Raw genomic sequence first — 18,197 nt, forward strand, 5'->3', positions numbered from 1 at the left:
TGAATAACAATGAGTGCATGTTTTTATTTTTTTTAAAATTTTTTTATCAGTAACTTGAATGATATTGTCCTAGTGTGGAAAATGAGGTGCTGTCATAAACTGATGATATCTTACTTATCAAAAAAAAAATAAACTGACGATATCTCCTTGTATTAGATAGTTTCTCTCCTTGATCTGTATATTATTTGACATTAGGATCCACAAGTCTCTACATGTTTTGAACCTAATAAGCCAGTCACTTCCAAAATATCACATGTTTAATTCCTTTCTTGAAAAGTGCTAACCTCAATACCCAAGAAGCAATGAAATTTTCCCAGATCCTTAGTTTGGAATGAGGATTGAAAGAACACGTTTGATTCAGTGACCAGTTATGATGATGTCACCAACATAAACTATCAATAAAATTTTTCCTCTTTTTGAAGCACAAGAGAAAATGGAGTGGTCAGATTGACAAAGATGCATTTCAAATTTGACAATTGATTTACTAAACTTGCCAAACCAGGCTTTGGGAGATTGCTTAATGTTGTACAAAGCTTTGACTCCATTGTTTTGGGTGTAACTGTTGGCAACAAGATGAGTCTTCAAGCGCTCAATGGACCCATAAGGTAAGTAATTCATAGTATACACCCAACAACAGCCAATAGTGGAAATTCTAGAGGGAATAGGTATTAATCCCATGTGTTATTCTGATACAGTGCTGTTGACATCTCGGCTTCCATGGCTATTTTCCAGCCAGGAATGGACAAGGCTTCCTGGACAGACTTAGGAACAATCATAGAGAATACATCAATGTTATAATCATTTTCTAAAGATAAATTGTTAAATAATAAATAATATTTAAACTTATCTAGGAACATCTGAATGTACAAAGATTGTTGCAAAAAATGATGATGATTGTGCTAGAATCTTAGCTCCCAGATCACTATTGGGTGACGTAAAAGTAAATGACATTCTTTCTTTGGACAACAGCTTTGAGGAGAATTCTAACTATGGATAATCTAAGGAAACACTGTCTTATTATTGTGGATTAGTGCTGCATGTGTTAGTCAAGCATTATCTCGTGTGGTGCATTTGGAGCGATAGAAATCCTTGGTTCTTTGAAGGATGTGAATTCTCAATCTTAGATCTAAAACACTCATTTCTCAAATTTTTATTTGAGTGGATGAATGCTTTAAGGCAATTTTCCTTTTGTCAGTTTTCTTGACATGCTAGATTTTTGCGATTTTTGCTCTTAATTAATGGGATATATCTTGTATTATGTATACATCCCCCTTGTACATTGGTTGTGTCCTTTTAGTTCCTTTTAATGAACTATTTTATTTATAAAAAAGAAATTGATATTCCTTGATTTATTATATGGAGCTTACATATGCAGAAGTATGTCATGTTCGTAGAGAATTACAAATAAATTTAGCATTATTGTGTCTCTAGAAGATATCCTGATTGTATGATTACTTACTGGCAAGCATTGTGTATGATATAATAATTAAATTATGTATGCCAATTTTGACACTCATCTCCTGTCACAGAACAGGAATTCTGATAGCTGTTGCATCCATTGGGGAATGTGGATAAGATGTGCCATCAAAATTCTTGTGTTCATTCGTCTGTAGAAGAGGCAACTGCAGCTGAAGAGACTCTCCTGATATATTGCAAGCCCGTTGAACTATACAATATTCTCCGTCACCGTGCTATAGACAATGTACTATCTTCATTTCCTTGCAGAATATGTGTTTAACTCATTTATGTTCTTTTAGCACGACTATTTTGGAACCTTAAATTCATTCAGCATCAAAATTTTCTTCTTCAGTTCTTCTTGTGTACAATGAATACTAAACCACTATAGGATATGGCCCTTCTAGGAAATTTGAGGGTATTATTGCATGATTTTATTGTATTATAGGCTTGATCATTTTGATACTGATGTTGGTCAACCTTGTTTATTACATGTTGGGTTCTGATCTCTATCCTTCACATGTTGCCATGTTGGTACCTTATTATGACTTATTTTGGGTGCTTACTTCTAGGTCTCCCCTTTTGAAAAATAAATTCACTCTTTCATTCTACTTAATAATAAAGCACTTTCTATGTTGTAGCCTTCATTTCTTCCAAGATGTTTGCATTACAAAATACAAGCAAGGCGTAAAAGGAGGTAAGATTTCTGTCTTAACATGTTTCTTATTGAGTATTGAAAGTATAACCTCATTGATGGGTTTTTTTTTATTATAAAAAAAGTCATTTTTTGCAAATCTTTTAGTCTGCTGGAATATATATCTATATATATATATATATATATGTTTTTGTTGCATCAATGCTCATCTTCCTATAGCGAAACTTTTTTGTCAGTGTCAAACTTATGTTTGTTGTATGATGTATGCATAGGTGCGTATATATTTGATATATTTGTTAAAACAGTAGGATCATTGGCTAATAGTATAATAACCAGCACCATTAATCAAATTGAGTTGATCTAATGGGTTTTTTTTCCTTGATAAGTTGGATGATTCATTACTACAAAACCAAGTACAGACCAAGCCTTGACAGGAATCCAAAGAGGATTCACAAGGCAACAAAGCAGAGTAACAAAATCAATTCAACTAAAACTATGTCCGGCAAAGCCTAAACAGCCCCAAAAGAGATACAATGGGGAGGGGAGGGTCATAAGCTCTCTACATCAATACAACTCAGAAAACACAGTGGCCCTACTGACCTTTTTATCAACATCAAACACTTTCAGAAAACACCGTAATTAGAGAGTAAAACCCTGCTGCTATTGAAATTCTTTATCTGGGACTTCGCTTCCGTTTTTGCTTCAACATCTCATTTGCAGCATCCGCTGGTCTTTAATGAAGACGAGAGAAGGGGACGTCTTTGTTATGGGTGCACGGAACCAGTATTTGGTCCTAGCTACAGTTGTAAAGAATGCAGAGTTTACCTTCATCATAAATCATGTGCAGAACTACCCATTGGGTTGCACCATCCCTCACACCCAAATCATCCTCTTATTATCTTCGGCATATATACATATGATGACAACGAAGAAGAATATAACAGATATAGGTTCATTATGCATTTCCAGACCCTTTTGTTAGAGGAGCATTATAAGAAAAAATGATTATGCATTCAATTACTCTTCTGCAATCCCCATTGCATCTGCCTTGCCTTTGTTGAGAAGCCTGTGCTTGGGGATGGCAGTAGAAAATCAGATCAATCTCCACCATGGGACTTCATTCTTCTTGCATATTATCTGATTCCTTGTGGCAGCAACTTCATATTTTCCTGAGGAAGAAGCAGTCCAGGCCGCCTTGTTTTTTCTTCTTTAGGTTAATTAGGTGCAGCTTACTTTGGATTTTAACCACGTCATCAGTTCTTGCAGGCCTCCAAATGTGTTCCTTATCTATCAGGATACTGTGCAATTTGGCATCAATATCATTTTTTTGGGATAAGTAGAGCTAGCTGCATCATATACAATTCTAGGACCATAAACTTGATACAATATGCCATCAGGGTACCAGTTATCTAGCCATAGGAAGATACTCTTCCCATCACCTACTTCATAGCTTAGAAACTTCCTTGCCTTAATTCTAAGCTTCACCAGATTTCTCCATCCCCATGAGCTGTCCTGAGGGATTTTCACAGCCCAGAAACTTCTTCCTTCAAGAAAAACTTCATGCATCCAAGTTACCCAGATTGAGCCAACCTGAAAAGGTTCCAGATTTGCTTCAGGGTTGTTGCTTTGTTCCAATCTTCCATCTTTTTCAGGCCCAAGCACCCTTCTCTTTTAGGAGAGCAGGCCTGATCCTAAGAAACCTTAAAACTACCTCTGGTTTTCATCTGGCCCCTTCTGCAAAAAGTGATTTAATCTCTGTTCTGTAGCTTTGATAGCTTTTTTAGGAAGAATGAGAATACTTAACCAATACATTGATGCTGCATAGGATTGACTGAATCAAGAGTAGTTTACCTGAGAATGAAAGCTTTCTTGCTGTCCATGAACTTGGTCTAGCAGGGATCCTTTCAATTAGAGGATTGTAAATCCTTAAAACTGAGCTTACCAGTGATAAGGGGTCATCCAAGATATCTGACTCACAATGTCCCATGCTTGAATTGCAGGGATAATAGGATTTGTTGCTGGTGGTCATCTTTGACAGCAGTACCAAAAATTTCACTTTTGCTTTGGTTAACTGAGAGACCAGAGAGGGAAAAGCCTCTTTTATAAAATGGATTGAGGGCAAATCAGCTGCAGCAAAGATGAGTAAATCATTTGCAAAGCTCAAGTGAGTAATCCCCAAACTAGCACAGTTAGGGTGGTACTTCAATTGCTGGAGATTAGCTACTTTAGATCTTATAATCCTTGTAAATTCTTCCATTGCAAGGACAAAAAGATAAGGTAAGACAAGATCTCCTTGCCCATTTTTGCTGTGGGGGCACCTGGCTAGTGCTATGTTAAAAAAAAAGGAATTTATGTGCTATGTTAAAAAAAAAGGAATTTATGGAACAAAAAGGTACTGAGCTTGAGGAAAACATAGGGGCAGAACCTGGACCTGAGTAAAGGATTTGGGGTCTTAATCAGTGGTTTCAGCAGAAAGTTTTCCAAGAACAACAATATTTATATGGATGACAGGTTGCTAAAGTTTTGAAACGAAAATATTAGATCTGTTGCCCCATTATGTAATAAAAGGAGAGTCATATAGCAGCTAAATACATTGATATCTTTCTAACAATGTGGTTGTGTGAGGACTGAAGAGTACCAAAAAGGATTTTAGACCTTTTTTCACTCCATTAACCTGAATAAAAAATCACTCCTTTCTCTAGTACATTAATTGATCTCTGCTTGACTTTTTTTATGAAAAATAAAATTGTTAATGTGGAGTTTTTAGAGATGTTAATGATGAATATTCAAAAGGAGGAGTTGAAATTCTTAGATATCCATTCAGTAGAGGAGGGAGGTACTTTCTACTCTTTACGTATATTTGAAAGATATAAGGATTCTCTCCGGTCGGTTTTCATGGGAAAAGATAGTGCTTTTCGTCTGCTATCTTATGTTGAGGATCTCCTGTCAAATACTCGTCCTGAAAATTTTGCTAGAACCTTCAGGGATGGTAGTAAGGTTTTTATTTTGCAACTGGGATTCAATGTGCATGGAAGCTTTCTTATGATCTCTGAACTTCTTCATGGTCGTCGGAAGGGCCTCATCATTGTACCGGAAGGAAAGTTGGGCTGTGGGTGGAGAGGTTTTGGCTTTCATCTTCGTAAGGCTATTGCTCCTGACACTCTTGGTGTTAAATCGCCATCTCAATCTGCCAAGTTCCCGACAGTGCAGAAGTTTAGAAATCAAAAATCCTTTCTGTCGGCAGCGGTGGATGGTCATCGGAAAACCAATGGAGGAAGCAGTTCAGGAAAGCTTGCAATGCCCAAAATTCAAAATTCAACCAAATCATATCAATCTATCAAGTCTACCTTGAGCAGGCGGAAGACTCAGAACCAGGATCTGCGTGAAAGGGGTGCTGGGCAGGTAAGCACAGTTCCTGAGGCTGAAGTCATGCTTGAAATAAAGGACGACACTCTTAATGGTGCTGATTCTCCTCTGTCCCTAGAAGTTTCTCTATGTTTGGTGCGTGGGCTGAATGGCAAGTGGGATATTAAGTGCTCCAATATTAAGGAAGTGGGCTGTTCTGGTGCTGGGCCCACGCAAGATACTTTTAGGCCCAATGATCTTGCTGAAGCCTCCCCACTTAACCCATCCCAGCCCCTCAAACTTAAGCCCAAGCCCTCTAAGATCTGGCAACCCAAAAGAAAAGAAAAGACCACCAGATTTTCTCCGATGCGAGTGACCCATAAACCAGGGATGTCGAGTCTAGGCGAGATACCCAACCAGACTTCTTCGCGCTCATCGTCTAAGCCTCTGATGTCGTCGATGCTCTCCGACGTCTCCGATGTCGCCGCTGCTCAATCCGACAAGCTCGTTGAAGCCTGCTTTGAGTTAGCAGCGTCAACTGAGTTGTTCCAAGGCTCCGATTAGTCGGCTCTGAGCTTCTCGGCTCCGACGAGTCCGAGGAGGCCATGAATGGGGTGGAATGCACCTCAGATGGCGAAGAGAGCTTACTGCGTGACCTCCGTCTGTCTCTCCAGGAGCATTCCGGTAATATAGTCAAGAAATGGGGGGACTCGGAGCAGTGGGTTCTTGAATTACGCGATGGGAGGAGGGTTGCGGTTCCGCTTCAGATCGCTTTGCCTCGGTGTGAAGCTACAGATGTTTTGGAAATGCAACAACAGCTGGCCTTAGTTAATTTGGAATCTCCTGACCTCACGAATGTGTCATCGGCTCTTTTCGAAGAGGATGAGGTTTTGGTGGAGGATGGGGCTTTGGATTCCTACTCGGAGGAAGCTGATCAGCCCCTAGTTGTTGAGCCAATTGCTTTTTCTCTACCTTCAGCCATGGCAGAACAATCTCTTGTAGATGAGGAAAGTGTGGTGAGTACGGATACTTCACAGAATCTTGAACCTCATTCTGATTGGTTTCAAAAGAGATTCAATAATTTTCATAGCTTCCTTGGCATGTCCCTTGAGGGTTTAGAAGATCAAGCAACAGAATTTTTACTGGCTGTTGAAGCTGAATTATTTCGAAGGGCTGAGGTGAATAAGAAATCATGTGGTTCAAAAGGTTCGGGGGTGAAAGGTTTAAGAGAGTTGAAAGGGTTGTTTAGTTCCATAAATTATGGCTCTTCATTTGCTAGGCGTTGTGGTATTAATAGGAATCGGGTGCTTTCCATTGATCAATGAATTTGAAGCTTTTTTCTTGGAATGTCAGAGGTCTGAATGAAGCTGGCAAGAGGCTTCAGATTCGCAACTTGTTGCGATCCTGGAAGGTGGATATTGTGTGTTTGCAAGAGACCAAACTAGAATAGATTACGAGAGGTATTGTTCGAAGTATATGGAGTTGTCCATATGTAGATTGGCTGTACTTGGCCTCAGATGGTGCTTCTGGAGGAATTTTATTGATGTGGGATAGTCGAGTTGTGGAAAAGGTGGAGGAAGCGGTGGGGCATTTTTCGGTTTCTTGCAAGTTTAAAAATGTTGGCGACCAATTTGAGTGGGCTTTTTCAGGCGTTTATGGGCCAAATTTGAACAATAGGCGTAAGTTGATGTGGGAGGAACTAACCGGGTTGATCACTTGGTGGGATTTGCCTTGGTGTCTAGGAGGGGACTTTAATATTATCCGTTTCCCTTCAGAGCGGTTGGGGGCTGCTACCTTCTCTAGGGCTATGTTTGGATTTTCTGATTTTGTTTCTTTGCATGGGTTGATGGATATTAATATGGAAGGGGGCCTTTATACCTGGTCCAATTCTTCCTCTGCTTCTCGGCTAGACTGGTTCCTTTTCTCCCCTACTTTGGCTGATCACTTCACTCAGTTCACCCAAAAAAGGATGTCTAGAGTTCTTTCTGACCACTTTCCTATATTGTTGGAGGGTGGGAGGCAGCGAAGAGGAAAAATTCCTTTCCGTTTTGAAAATATGTGGTTGAGGGTGGATAATTTTGTCGACAAAGTGAAGATGTGGTGGGCTTCCTACTCGTTCCAAGGAACCCCAAGTTTTATTCTTACTAAGAAGTTGGCTGCCTTAAAGTTGGATTTAAAAAAGTGGAATGAGACTGAGTTTGGCAATGTCACTTTTAAGAAACAAGACCTTTGGAACAAACTGAATGGTTTGGATGCTAAAGCGGAGACTCTTAGTCTATCTGTTGAGGAGAAGCTAGCTCAAACTAATCTTCGTACAAATATTGAAAAGTTGACTCTTATGGAAGAGACTAGTTGGAGGCAAAAGTCTAGGGTGTTGTATTTGAAGGAAGGGGATGCCAATACCAAATTCTTTCATAGAATGGCTAATTCTAACAGAAAAAATAATGGTATTGAAAGCCTAATGGTTAATGGTACCTTGTCTTCGGATCAGGGTATAATTGCAGACTACATTACTCATTCCTTCATGAATCTATACTCTGAGCAGCAGGTTGAGCGGACATTTCCGGATTCGTTGGTTTTTCCAATGATATCTGGTGAGAATGCGGATTGGTTAGAGAGGCCTTTTGAAGAGGCAGAAATTTTTGATGTCATTCAAAGTTTTCATGGTGATAAAGCCCCTGGTCTAGATGGTTTCCCTATGGCTTTTTTCCAAGCTTGCTGGGGGATTGTTAAGCCTGATCTCATGGCTGTTTTTCATCATTTTTATGCCATTGGTCAGTTTGAGAAAAGTTTAAATGCAACTTTTATTACTCTCATTCCTAAAAAACATGCGGCTAATGAGATTGGAGATTTTCGGCCCATTAGTTTGGTTGGAGGGGTTTATAAAATTATTGCTAAAGTCTTGGCTAATCGTCTCCGCTCGGTGATGGGGGATTTAATCTCAGCTTCTCAAAATGCTTTTGTGAGGGACAGACAGATCCTTGACCCTGTTCTTATTGCTAATGAATGTCTTGACAGTAGATTGAAGTCTGGGATGCCGGGGCTGATTTGTAAGTTGGATGTTGAGAAGGCTTTTGACCATGTAAACTGGAATTTCCTGCTGCAAATGTTAGAAAGAAGTGGTTTCTCTGCCAAATGGAGACAATGGATCCTCTTTTGTCTATCCACTGTCCGTTTCTCCATCTTGATTAATGGCTCTCCTTGTGGATTCTTTGGTAGCACTAGAGGCTTGAGGCAAGGTGATCCGTTGTCTCCTTTCTTGTTTGTCTTGGTGATGGAAGCTCTTGGAAGAATGTTGGATAAAGCTGTTCATGAAGGTCGCATGTCGGGTTTCAGTGTGGGTAACTTGGAGGGAAGATCCAAGGCGGTGTCTCATCTCCTTTTTGCGGATGACACTCTAATCTTTTGTGAGGCTGATTTAGATCAGATTTTGATTCTTCGTATGATTCTTATCTGGTTTGAGGCAGTGTCAGGCCTAAAGATTAACCTAGGCAAGTCAGAATTGGTTCCAGTTGGGGTAGTCAATCATATAGACCTTTTCTTGGTTGTTCTTGGCTGCAAGCAGGGCTCTCTCCCAATGAAATATCTTGGTCTTCCTTTGGGTGCTAAATTCAAGGATAAGACTATCTGGAATCCAATTCTGGAGAAAATGGAGAGGAGATTGGTGGGTTGGAAACGCTTATATTTATCCAAGGGAGGTAGAGTCACCCTAATCAAAAGCACCCTTTCTAATTTACCCACTTATTTTCTATCTCTATTTCCTATTCCTGCTAGTGTGGCTAACCGAATTGAGAGGCTCCAGCGGAATTTCTTATGGGGCAGTTTTGGAGATGATCCTAAAATTCATTTGGTTAAATGGGCTACTGTATGTTCTCCTATTTCTTCGGGTGGCTTAGGGATAAGGAAGATTAGACTCTTCAATGAAGCTTTGCTTGGGAAGTGGCTTTGGAGATTCGGGATTGAGGAAGATGCCCTTTGGAGGGAAGTGATAGAGATAAAATATGGATGTATGTGGGGGGGCTGGTGTACCAGAGCTGTGATTGGCCCTCATGGTGTTGGTTTATGGAAAAATATCCATCAGGGATGGCCTTCCTTCTCTCGTCATATTCTATATGATATTGGTGATAGGTCTAGAGTGAAGTTTTGGCAGGACCGGTGGTGTGGAGAGACTTCTCTTGCTGTTAGTTATCCGGACTTGTTCAGATTTTGCAGGAATAAGGATGCTAGTGTGGCTGAGCTTATGATGTCCACCAATGGTGTCCGCTTTTGGGATGTGAGATTCGTTAGGGGTGTGCATGCCCGGGATCTAGAGGCTATGTCTGATTTCTTGGAAACCATTTATGGTTCTTCTATAAGGGGGCTAGGTGAGGATAAATTGTGTTGGATTCCTAGCAAAGTTAAGGGTTTCTTGGTTAGTGATTATTATAGAATTTTAGCTGGCTCCGCCTTCTTTGGTTTTCCTTGGAAAAGTATTTGGAAGCAGAAGATTCCCTCTAGAGTTGCTTTCTTTGTTTGGACTGCTGCCTTAGGGAAATGCTTGACGATTGATAATTTACGTAAAAGGAAGGTATGAATTTTGGATTGGTGCTACATGTGTAAGAGAAATGGTGAATCGATTGACCATCTATTCCTTCATTGTCCTTTTGCTTCAGATCTATGGTCTATGGTTTTGAGTCTTTTTGGAGTTTCTTGGGTTATGCCACACTCTGTTTTGGGGCTACTGCGTTGTTGGCAAGGCAGCTTTGGTCGTCATCGAAATGGTTTTATTTGGTCTATCATTCCTCATTGCTTATTGTGGTGCCTTTGGAGGGAGAGGAATAGTAGATGTTTTGAAGATTCTGAGAGATCTATTCCGGACCTCAAGCTTCTCTTTTTTAGAACTTTAAGGGATTGGTTGTTTGCTTTGCAAAATAAATCTTTCCCTTCTTTTATTGTTTTCCTAGATTCTTGTAATTTTTGTATTTGATTTCCTATCCCTTGTTCACTTCCGGTGCACTTGGGTGTTCCTTTTTATCAATATATCTTATTACTTATCAAAAAATTACTTATATATGAAGATTTGGTTACAATTGATGTAGAATATTCTAATGTTGACAGCTGGTAGGGACACCTTACCAAGGACAACTCATCACCAGAATATTCTAGACTCTTCCAGAAGAGTACTGCCCACGCAACACAATACAATATTATTTCTCTAACTTCTAACACTCTCCCTCAAGCTGGAGCATATATGTCATATAAGCCTAGCTTGGAACAAATAGACTCTAGATAATTCCTACATAATGCCTTTATAAAGATATCAGCAAGTTGGCCTTTAGACTTCACAAACAGTGTAGCAATGGTTCCATTTTGTCTCTCACAAAATGACAATTTACTTCAATGTTCCTGGTCCTTTCAAGGAAAACAGGATTGGATGCAATGTGGATAGCATCTTGATTATCATTAGATAGTCGGATGTGAGAAGCTACAGTGGGGCTTAACTCTTGAAGAAAGGTCTGTCACCATGTTCAGCTCACTAGTGCTGTGTGCCATTGCTCTATATTCTACTTCTGCACTAGACCAAGCAACTACATTTTGCTTCTTGTTTCTCCATGCTACAAGATTTCCTCCTAGGAATATGCAATATCCCGTTGTGGACCTTCTCTTTGAAGTGATCTTGCTCAATTTGCATGAGAGAAGCCTTCCACCCTAAGATGACCATTCCTTTTAAAAAATATTTCTTGACCTAGGACTCTCTTTAGATTTCTAACAATCTGAATAGAAGCATTCCAATGTGAGAGTCTTGGGGCTTCTAGGAGTTGACTTGCCACACTGACTGGCATGAGATGTTTGACCTCGTAATGGTGAGAAAGTTAAGCTTCCTAACCAACCGATGATACTGACTAGCATCTAAAAAATGGATCTCCTTTATCCCTCAAGAGTTTTTGATTTGGATCCATAGGAGTTTCAACAAGACAAGAACCCAACAATCCTGTATCTTTGATGATATCCAGTACATACTTCCTTAGATCTAAATTGATGCCTTGTTTTGACTGTGTAACTTCAATCCCTTAAAGTATCGCAGTTTTCTAGGATCTTTGGTGTGAAAGTGTAGTTGCAAGAATTGTTTCAATTTGGTGACGCCTTTAGAATCATCTTTAGTAATTACTATATCATCCACGTTGTTAGAAGTATATAGTTAAATGATTAAATTTATCATATCCCGATAGTTTAAGCTTTTGGGACAATCTGTAATTTAACATAGTATTAGAATAAGAGGTTTTGAATTCGATCCCTGTTTCCTCCACTCTACCTCCCATTTAAAATTCCACTTGTTGGTCCTCACCTATGAAAAGAAAGTTTATGCCCACATGTGAGGGGGAGTATTAGAAATATGTGGTTAAATAATTAAATTTACCATATCTCAATAGCTGAAACTTTTGGAAGAATCAGTAATTTAGCACACATAAACCGTAAGAAGTATGTATCTAGCATCAGTGTGTAGGTGGATTACTGAATGATCTGTTTGACAATGGTGGAGACCAAAATTGGTGAACATTTCGGGAAACTTCCCAAGCCATGCTCATGGTGACTGCTTGAGACCATATAATGCTTTCCACAACATGCAGACATTGTCCTTGAGAAACAAACCCAAGGCCCCTACTCCATTACAAGTTTATACTAGATGTCGCTAGGCCTCCACTTCCAGTGAGTAGTGACCCCTCTATCATCATTCCCGCCTGTGGATCATTCATCATCCACTAACCTAGACATACTTCTCCTTGCTCTTCGGGAATATACACATTTATCTACTACTAAGTATTCTATTAGTAATTTTGTTTCTTGTCAGTCGTTCTCTCCTTCCTTCTCTTGCTTTATTTACATACACCATGTGTTTCCATTCCTAAAACTAGTCAGGATGCACTCTCTAAGCTGATTACCGATTGTCATGATAGCCTAAGCTGTTAAGAAAGGTGAATTTAATCATTTGACCATAATTCTAACACTCCCTCTCACTTGTGGGTCTAGGCTCCTCTTTAATAAATGGGGCACAACATGCAGGATTTTCAACTTTCTAAATGGGAGGTAGAGTGACGACAAGGTTTGAACTTATAACCACCTGCTTTGATACCATGTTAATGTGGAGTATTTAGAGATGATAATGAAGAATATTCAAAAGTAGAAGCTGAAATTCTTAGATGTTCAGCCGTTAGTTCGTTCATTACTTATATATATGAAGAGTTGGTTACAATATGGAGAATTTTTTAATGGTGACAACTGGTGGAGACATCTCACCAATGACATCTTGTCACATGAACATTCTAGACTCTTCTAAAAGAATACCACCTACACAGCACAAGGGTATAACACAATACAATATGATTTCTTTAACACTTTAACAAAAATTAAAGACCAATTAATGTCTTTATAATCAATTTTCTAATCTAACCTGTATGTGGTTTCTTTGTTTGCTGTATTAGTGCGTTAATATCTTTGGCTGTATGTTCTTGTCTAGGTTGAAGGCTGGAATTGTAATATTCAACTATAGGGACTACAACAACATGTTACGAAAGACTGAAGGTGTTATTAAGCTATTTTATTTTTATTTTTATTTTTTGGGTACCTGTATTTACAGAGAAGGTATCATGAGACGGTCTCTTGAGTCTTCAACATGTGGGATCCACACATGGTGTGAGAAAGATGTCTCATCACATCGTCTCATAAGATAATTTTCATATTTAAGACTTATTTACTACAGTTAATGTTATGTGACCAAACTAAGCTTCTTTTCTTTCTAAACATTTCTTTTATATACTTCTTTTCCCCCTTTCACCTCAATGGTTTTGTTGCAGTTGCAAATGTCTATTAATTTTTTATCTAATATTTTTTGTATGTTCATCAGTTCTATTGTATTGTATTTATGATTTGTCATATATTAACTGCTGGAAACACTAGGAGGTTTGGACTGGTGGGGTGGTTGGTCTGTTAATGATGTAGAATGATAGATTTAAATTAATTGAGAATGGTACAATTGATCAATTTTAAGTTAATAATAGTTGTAATTCTGTTCCGCTTGTCCTTATCTACATGATGTTTAACTTATTCTTTTTCTTCTCATTTACAGTACTCATTGTACCCCTTACACCCTGGGTCTGTTAACTTAGTGTAATAGTAGATGAAGCAGTTGAATAGTGAAAAATCAAGTTGAAAATCTTGAACTGGTAGATCGGTGTCAAAGTTCTCTTGATGTCACCATCTGGCACTGATACGCAAGATTTTCTCTGGCTGTGATAGCATTTTTATGGGGAGTTTCAGTTGTCTACTTTATACGCTTTATTTATCCAGTGTTATCACCTTGAGTCAATTCACTAAGATATCAATCATGTCTCCAAGCAAGTTTGGACTTTGGATTCGATTAGGTTGGTGTTACAGCCAAATATGTTGCATCCATCATATGCCCTATGGGAATTATAGAATTCATAGGTCAAGTTCATTTCTATGCTGAAAAAATTAGTCCATTTATGTGACAAGTGAGAACTGCATTAGAATAATATCATGCTTGGACAGCAGTGGAGTCTCCAAGCTCTCCACCACACATCTTTCTCTAGATTGTGTGGTGGCGTAGGAGTTGTGATCTTTGGTTTTCTATTTCTTTGGAGTCACCTGGTAATGCCTTCTTTTGTCTTGGAAATGTTGTTGTGTTGGAAGAAATGTTTTGGGGGAAATAAAAAGCAATGGGGAGATATGGAAAACTGTTCCTTTGTGTCTAACATGGTGTCTTTGGAGAGAGAAATTCCCATTGCTTTGAGGGGAAAGAGCTAAACTTGGCAAACCTGAAGTTCTTATTTCAGAAGAATTTGTATGATTGGACGTTGATTTCATTCTTTCTCTATCACGAACATTCTAGATTTCCTAGACACTTTGAACTTTTGTTCATTTTTTTTGTACCTTTATTTTTGCCTCCTCATTTTTTTTTTTGGGATTTCCTTTGTATGCTCCTTGTGTACTGGGGTTGTGCCATTGCTTACTAAAATATTGATGACAAAGCCTAAAATGCCCTTTGTTTATGTACGGGCATCGGGTATGGGCCCAACCCATTAACCTCTATATGCCTAAGAATTATGGGCCCAATGGCAGATCGAGGCCCATATCAATCTGGGGATCAATACTAGGTCGGGGCCTGTACAGAACGGTAACGGTAGTGCCTTCGGGGAAATCGCCTGTCGAACACCATTTGGCGACGGGTGCAACTTTGAGATAGTCACATCTGTCGCAAGAAGTGGGTCCCATTTGGTCAGAAATATATCCTAGAAGGGCCCCACCCAACATAAAAAGCCCTTCCCATCATCATGATAACCCCATTGAGGGAAGTCTATAAATAGGGACTGAAGGAGTGAGAGTGTGGGGGGTTTTGAAAAATTGGGGAAGGGAGAGAGATACACGAGAGAAAAAGAGAGAGAGAGAAACAACTAAGGAGGAGCTCAGTTCTTAACTTGAGCCTCCTCGGGAAGTATTTACAAGAGAAGAGAGTCCATATTGAGTCCAAGATTCTATCACTTGGGCTGTTAGGCTGGCCTAAAAAGGTTTTCCCCATTGTAGGAAACTCTTTTCCCACCTTAAACAAGTAAATTGGGAGCCAGTCCTTGAAGTCCTTCAAGCATTTTTAGGTCTGGTTGCCACAGTTTATATTTGAGGTGGCATGAATTTTAATAAGAATCTTGGTTTAAAAAAATGGTAATATAGGAAATTGATCTACTTTTGGAAAGTTTCTTTTATTTTGAGAGTCCAAAAATAAAAGCATATAACTTATTGTAGGATGGAGAGTATTATTTATCAAACAAGGAGGATGGGGACAAGTTGACAAAGTGGTGAAGCATTTTGGAAAGTTTCATTTATTTTTCCTTGCATATAAGAGAGTTACACTAGCTTTGCTGCTTTTGTTTACAAGGTGATGAAGCTCATTGGACTAGTGGGGAGACCATGAATTTCTTGGGGAATCATCATGTGAGAGTTATAGGATTATTACGTACTGCCACCTTTTGCTTCAAAACCTAGTGCTCTATCATGTTCTTGTCATGTGTAGACGTTTGCATCATGTGAGAGTTATAGGATAATTACGTATTTAGAAGAAGGACTCTAGGCATTCATGACTTAGATACACCAAAACACTCGATTTTCCGCTAGGCAAAATCTTTCCTTTGAGTGTGATTAATCATATTATATAGATTTTATACTTTTAAATTTTAATCATTCTTCGAAGTTTTGGACACTTTGGAGTTGTAATTTGGACATTAAATGATACAACTCATAGACTAACTTAAAACTCAAGTAAACACTCCCTAGACACTTTGAAGCTCCGAGAGAACTGGACCGAATTTTATGTTAGTCTTGTTTGAATTAAAAGTGGCATGCTGGCCCAACAAAACAACATTCATTGTTGTCTAAACTGAAAGCTACTCATGAAAGACCATCAAAAAGCTTTTCTTATGATTACATCAAGTACTCAAATGGAAATGATTTCAATGAGATCAGAAATCTGAGAAACATTTTGAGTGAGGAGTTTGAGGCCAAAGATCTAGTGAAAATATGGCATCTAAGGTCCAAGAAGGGAATGTTTGTTTCTAGCAATTTTTTGTTTTGTTTTTTTAAATGGTTTTGCTTGGGTGCGTACTCATAGACACTCGTCACTACAAATAAAGATACTTCGGCTCTTCTATTATTTATAAGCTTGTTTCAGAGTCTAAACTGAATTTCACCTTTTTTATTGGGTAAAATTCAAAAAGACCCCCTGGGGTTTGGGTCTTTGGGCTATCAATTTTGTATTATTGTCCCCTCCATATCAATTCCGTTATCTATAATCCATAGAAAATGATATGCATCATGGATGTATAATTTTCAATTTTTTTATATAGTTAAGTAGTCATGTGCACCCCATTTGACCATTTTTTGTCAATTATAGTTAACAGAATTAAGATGGAGGGGGTAATTTGGACAATTCCTTAAAATTCAGAGTCAATAAATCAAAATTGATAGCACAAAAGGGTCAGTTTGCAGCTAACCCAAACCCCAAGGGGGTCTTTTTGCGTTTTGTCCTTTTTTATTTTATCACAGCAACCCTGGATACATAAACAAATGAAAAGAAACTGATATTAAAATGACTAGTAAATCTGTGTTCTCAAGGAAGATCTCAAATTAATAAATTATTATTTTTTAATTTCTCATGTGTGTATACATCATATTTACTGACAATCAACCTGTTGAACTTAAATTAAATTCCAGTCACATGCTAACTATTTTGTGTTTCTTTTCAACATGCAGTAATTGAGGACTTTGCTTGTCCATTTTGCTTGATGCAATGTGCAAGCTTTAAGGTAGATGTCCATCTAGGTTTCTTCTCTTTGTTATTGGCTCATTATCTCTAAAGGTTTAACAGAAAGTATGAAATATGCAGTTTTGCTAGAGGTTGAGGGAAAATAATCCCTTAATTGAGGGCTGTTGACTGTTCACTAGAAAAAAAAAAATTTTTCTTATATATTTTACTCCTCAAATAAAGTTGTATGAGTATGGGAAGGAGATGAACTGCTATCTACTGTTTCAAATCAATTCATGCTAAGAAATATTGATTTTCATTTGATTCATTTATGCTCATACTCAAGCTTATTTTCTCCCATGAGTTCCGCTATTCTAAATTAATCACAGTCGGGAATTATTTATATTACCTATGAAATTATAATTTACAATTAGAATCTGACTTGTTCATGATACAATATGATACTTTACTTATGTTGGGGAACTGTCGTATTAGAATTGTGTGCTGATGTTTTTGCCAAATTAGTGCCATTTATTCTTCCCATCATTATATCAAAGGCAAGCATTTCATTTACATCAAGCGAGTTCTTTCAAGAAATTATTGTCTTTTGCTTTGGTTTCTTAAAGTATAGATTTATTAAAATCTTTTTCTATTAAAAAATTGGTAATTTTCTTTGACTATTAAGATGAATACCTTTATTTATTTTGCAGGGTCTGCGGTATCATTTGTGCTCTTCTCATGACCTATTCAACTTTGAGTTCTGGGTTGGTAATTTGGAAATATAAAGTCACTTGCTGCTTATTGTGCCCTTCTGGAAAGGCTTGTAATAAACATATATTTTGTAGGTAACTGAAGAGTATCAGGCAGTGAATGTCTCTGTGAACATTGAGATATTGAGATCTGAGGTAAGAACTTTATTATTATCCCAGAAAAATTCTTGACATTTATCAAGGTAGAATAATTGTGTGTTACCTTAACATGCTGGACAGGAGAGTGCTTGTAATATTTAAAGAGAACTTTTGTACAACATTCTGTGCATTTAGGAACTCTCCTTTTAATATAACTCTTAAATGAAAAATTGTTGGAGACAAGAAACTTATAAGGAACTAAGCAGCTGACCTGGTTCTGACTTACAATCTTCATGAAAGGATTTTTCTTCCTGAGGGACTCATTTGAAAGTGTGGTTAGATAACTGAGCATTGGAGATGCCATATTCTCTAGGATATGTTCTGCCCATCATGTTATGTCATTCTTGGCCTTTTGGATAAGTGCATGTGCTGCTCTTCATGTTAATATATTTATTTATGAATTTGTATAATTACATTATGCCTCATGCATTTTACTGGATGAAAATTATACTTCCTTCAAGTCATGTGTGAATTGTCACTATGTGGAGTGCCTTATGTCAGTATTTAAGTTCAATTCATATTTGACAGAACCCTTTATTCAATG

The 18,197-nt window shown here is 38.1% G+C and overlaps 1 protein-coding gene across 2 annotated transcripts in view; it reads left to right on the top strand.

Annotated features, from left to right (window-relative positions):
• LOC115971021 (polycomb group protein EMBRYONIC FLOWER 2-like) overlaps positions 1-18,197 on the top strand; it is a 30,723-nt gene that overhangs the window by 1,669 nt on the left and 10,857 nt on the right. Inside the window, exons 2-7 of one of the 2 annotated variants that reach the window (XM_031090687.1) lie at positions 1,535-1,702; positions 2,097-2,152; positions 12,951-13,015; positions 16,754-16,806; positions 17,456-17,509; positions 17,591-17,650. In XM_031090687.1, the coding sequence (XP_030946547.1) occupies positions 1,577-1,702; positions 2,097-2,152; positions 12,951-13,015; positions 16,754-16,806; positions 17,456-17,509; positions 17,591-17,650 (414 nt within the window). In that variant the 5' untranslated portion in view covers positions 1,535-1,576. Of the gene's footprint in view, positions 1-1,529; positions 1,703-2,096; positions 2,153-12,950; positions 13,016-16,753; positions 16,807-17,455; positions 17,510-17,590; positions 17,651-18,197 lie in introns of both variants that reach the window. The other variant, XM_031090686.1, reaches the window with a different exon arrangement.

Source organism: Quercus lobata, chromosome 12 (genome assembly GCF_001633185.2).
Source record: "Quercus lobata isolate SW786 chromosome 12, ValleyOak3.0 Primary Assembly, whole genome shotgun sequence".
NCBI classification, from domain to species: Eukaryota; Viridiplantae; Streptophyta; class Magnoliopsida; order Fagales; family Fagaceae; genus Quercus; species Quercus lobata.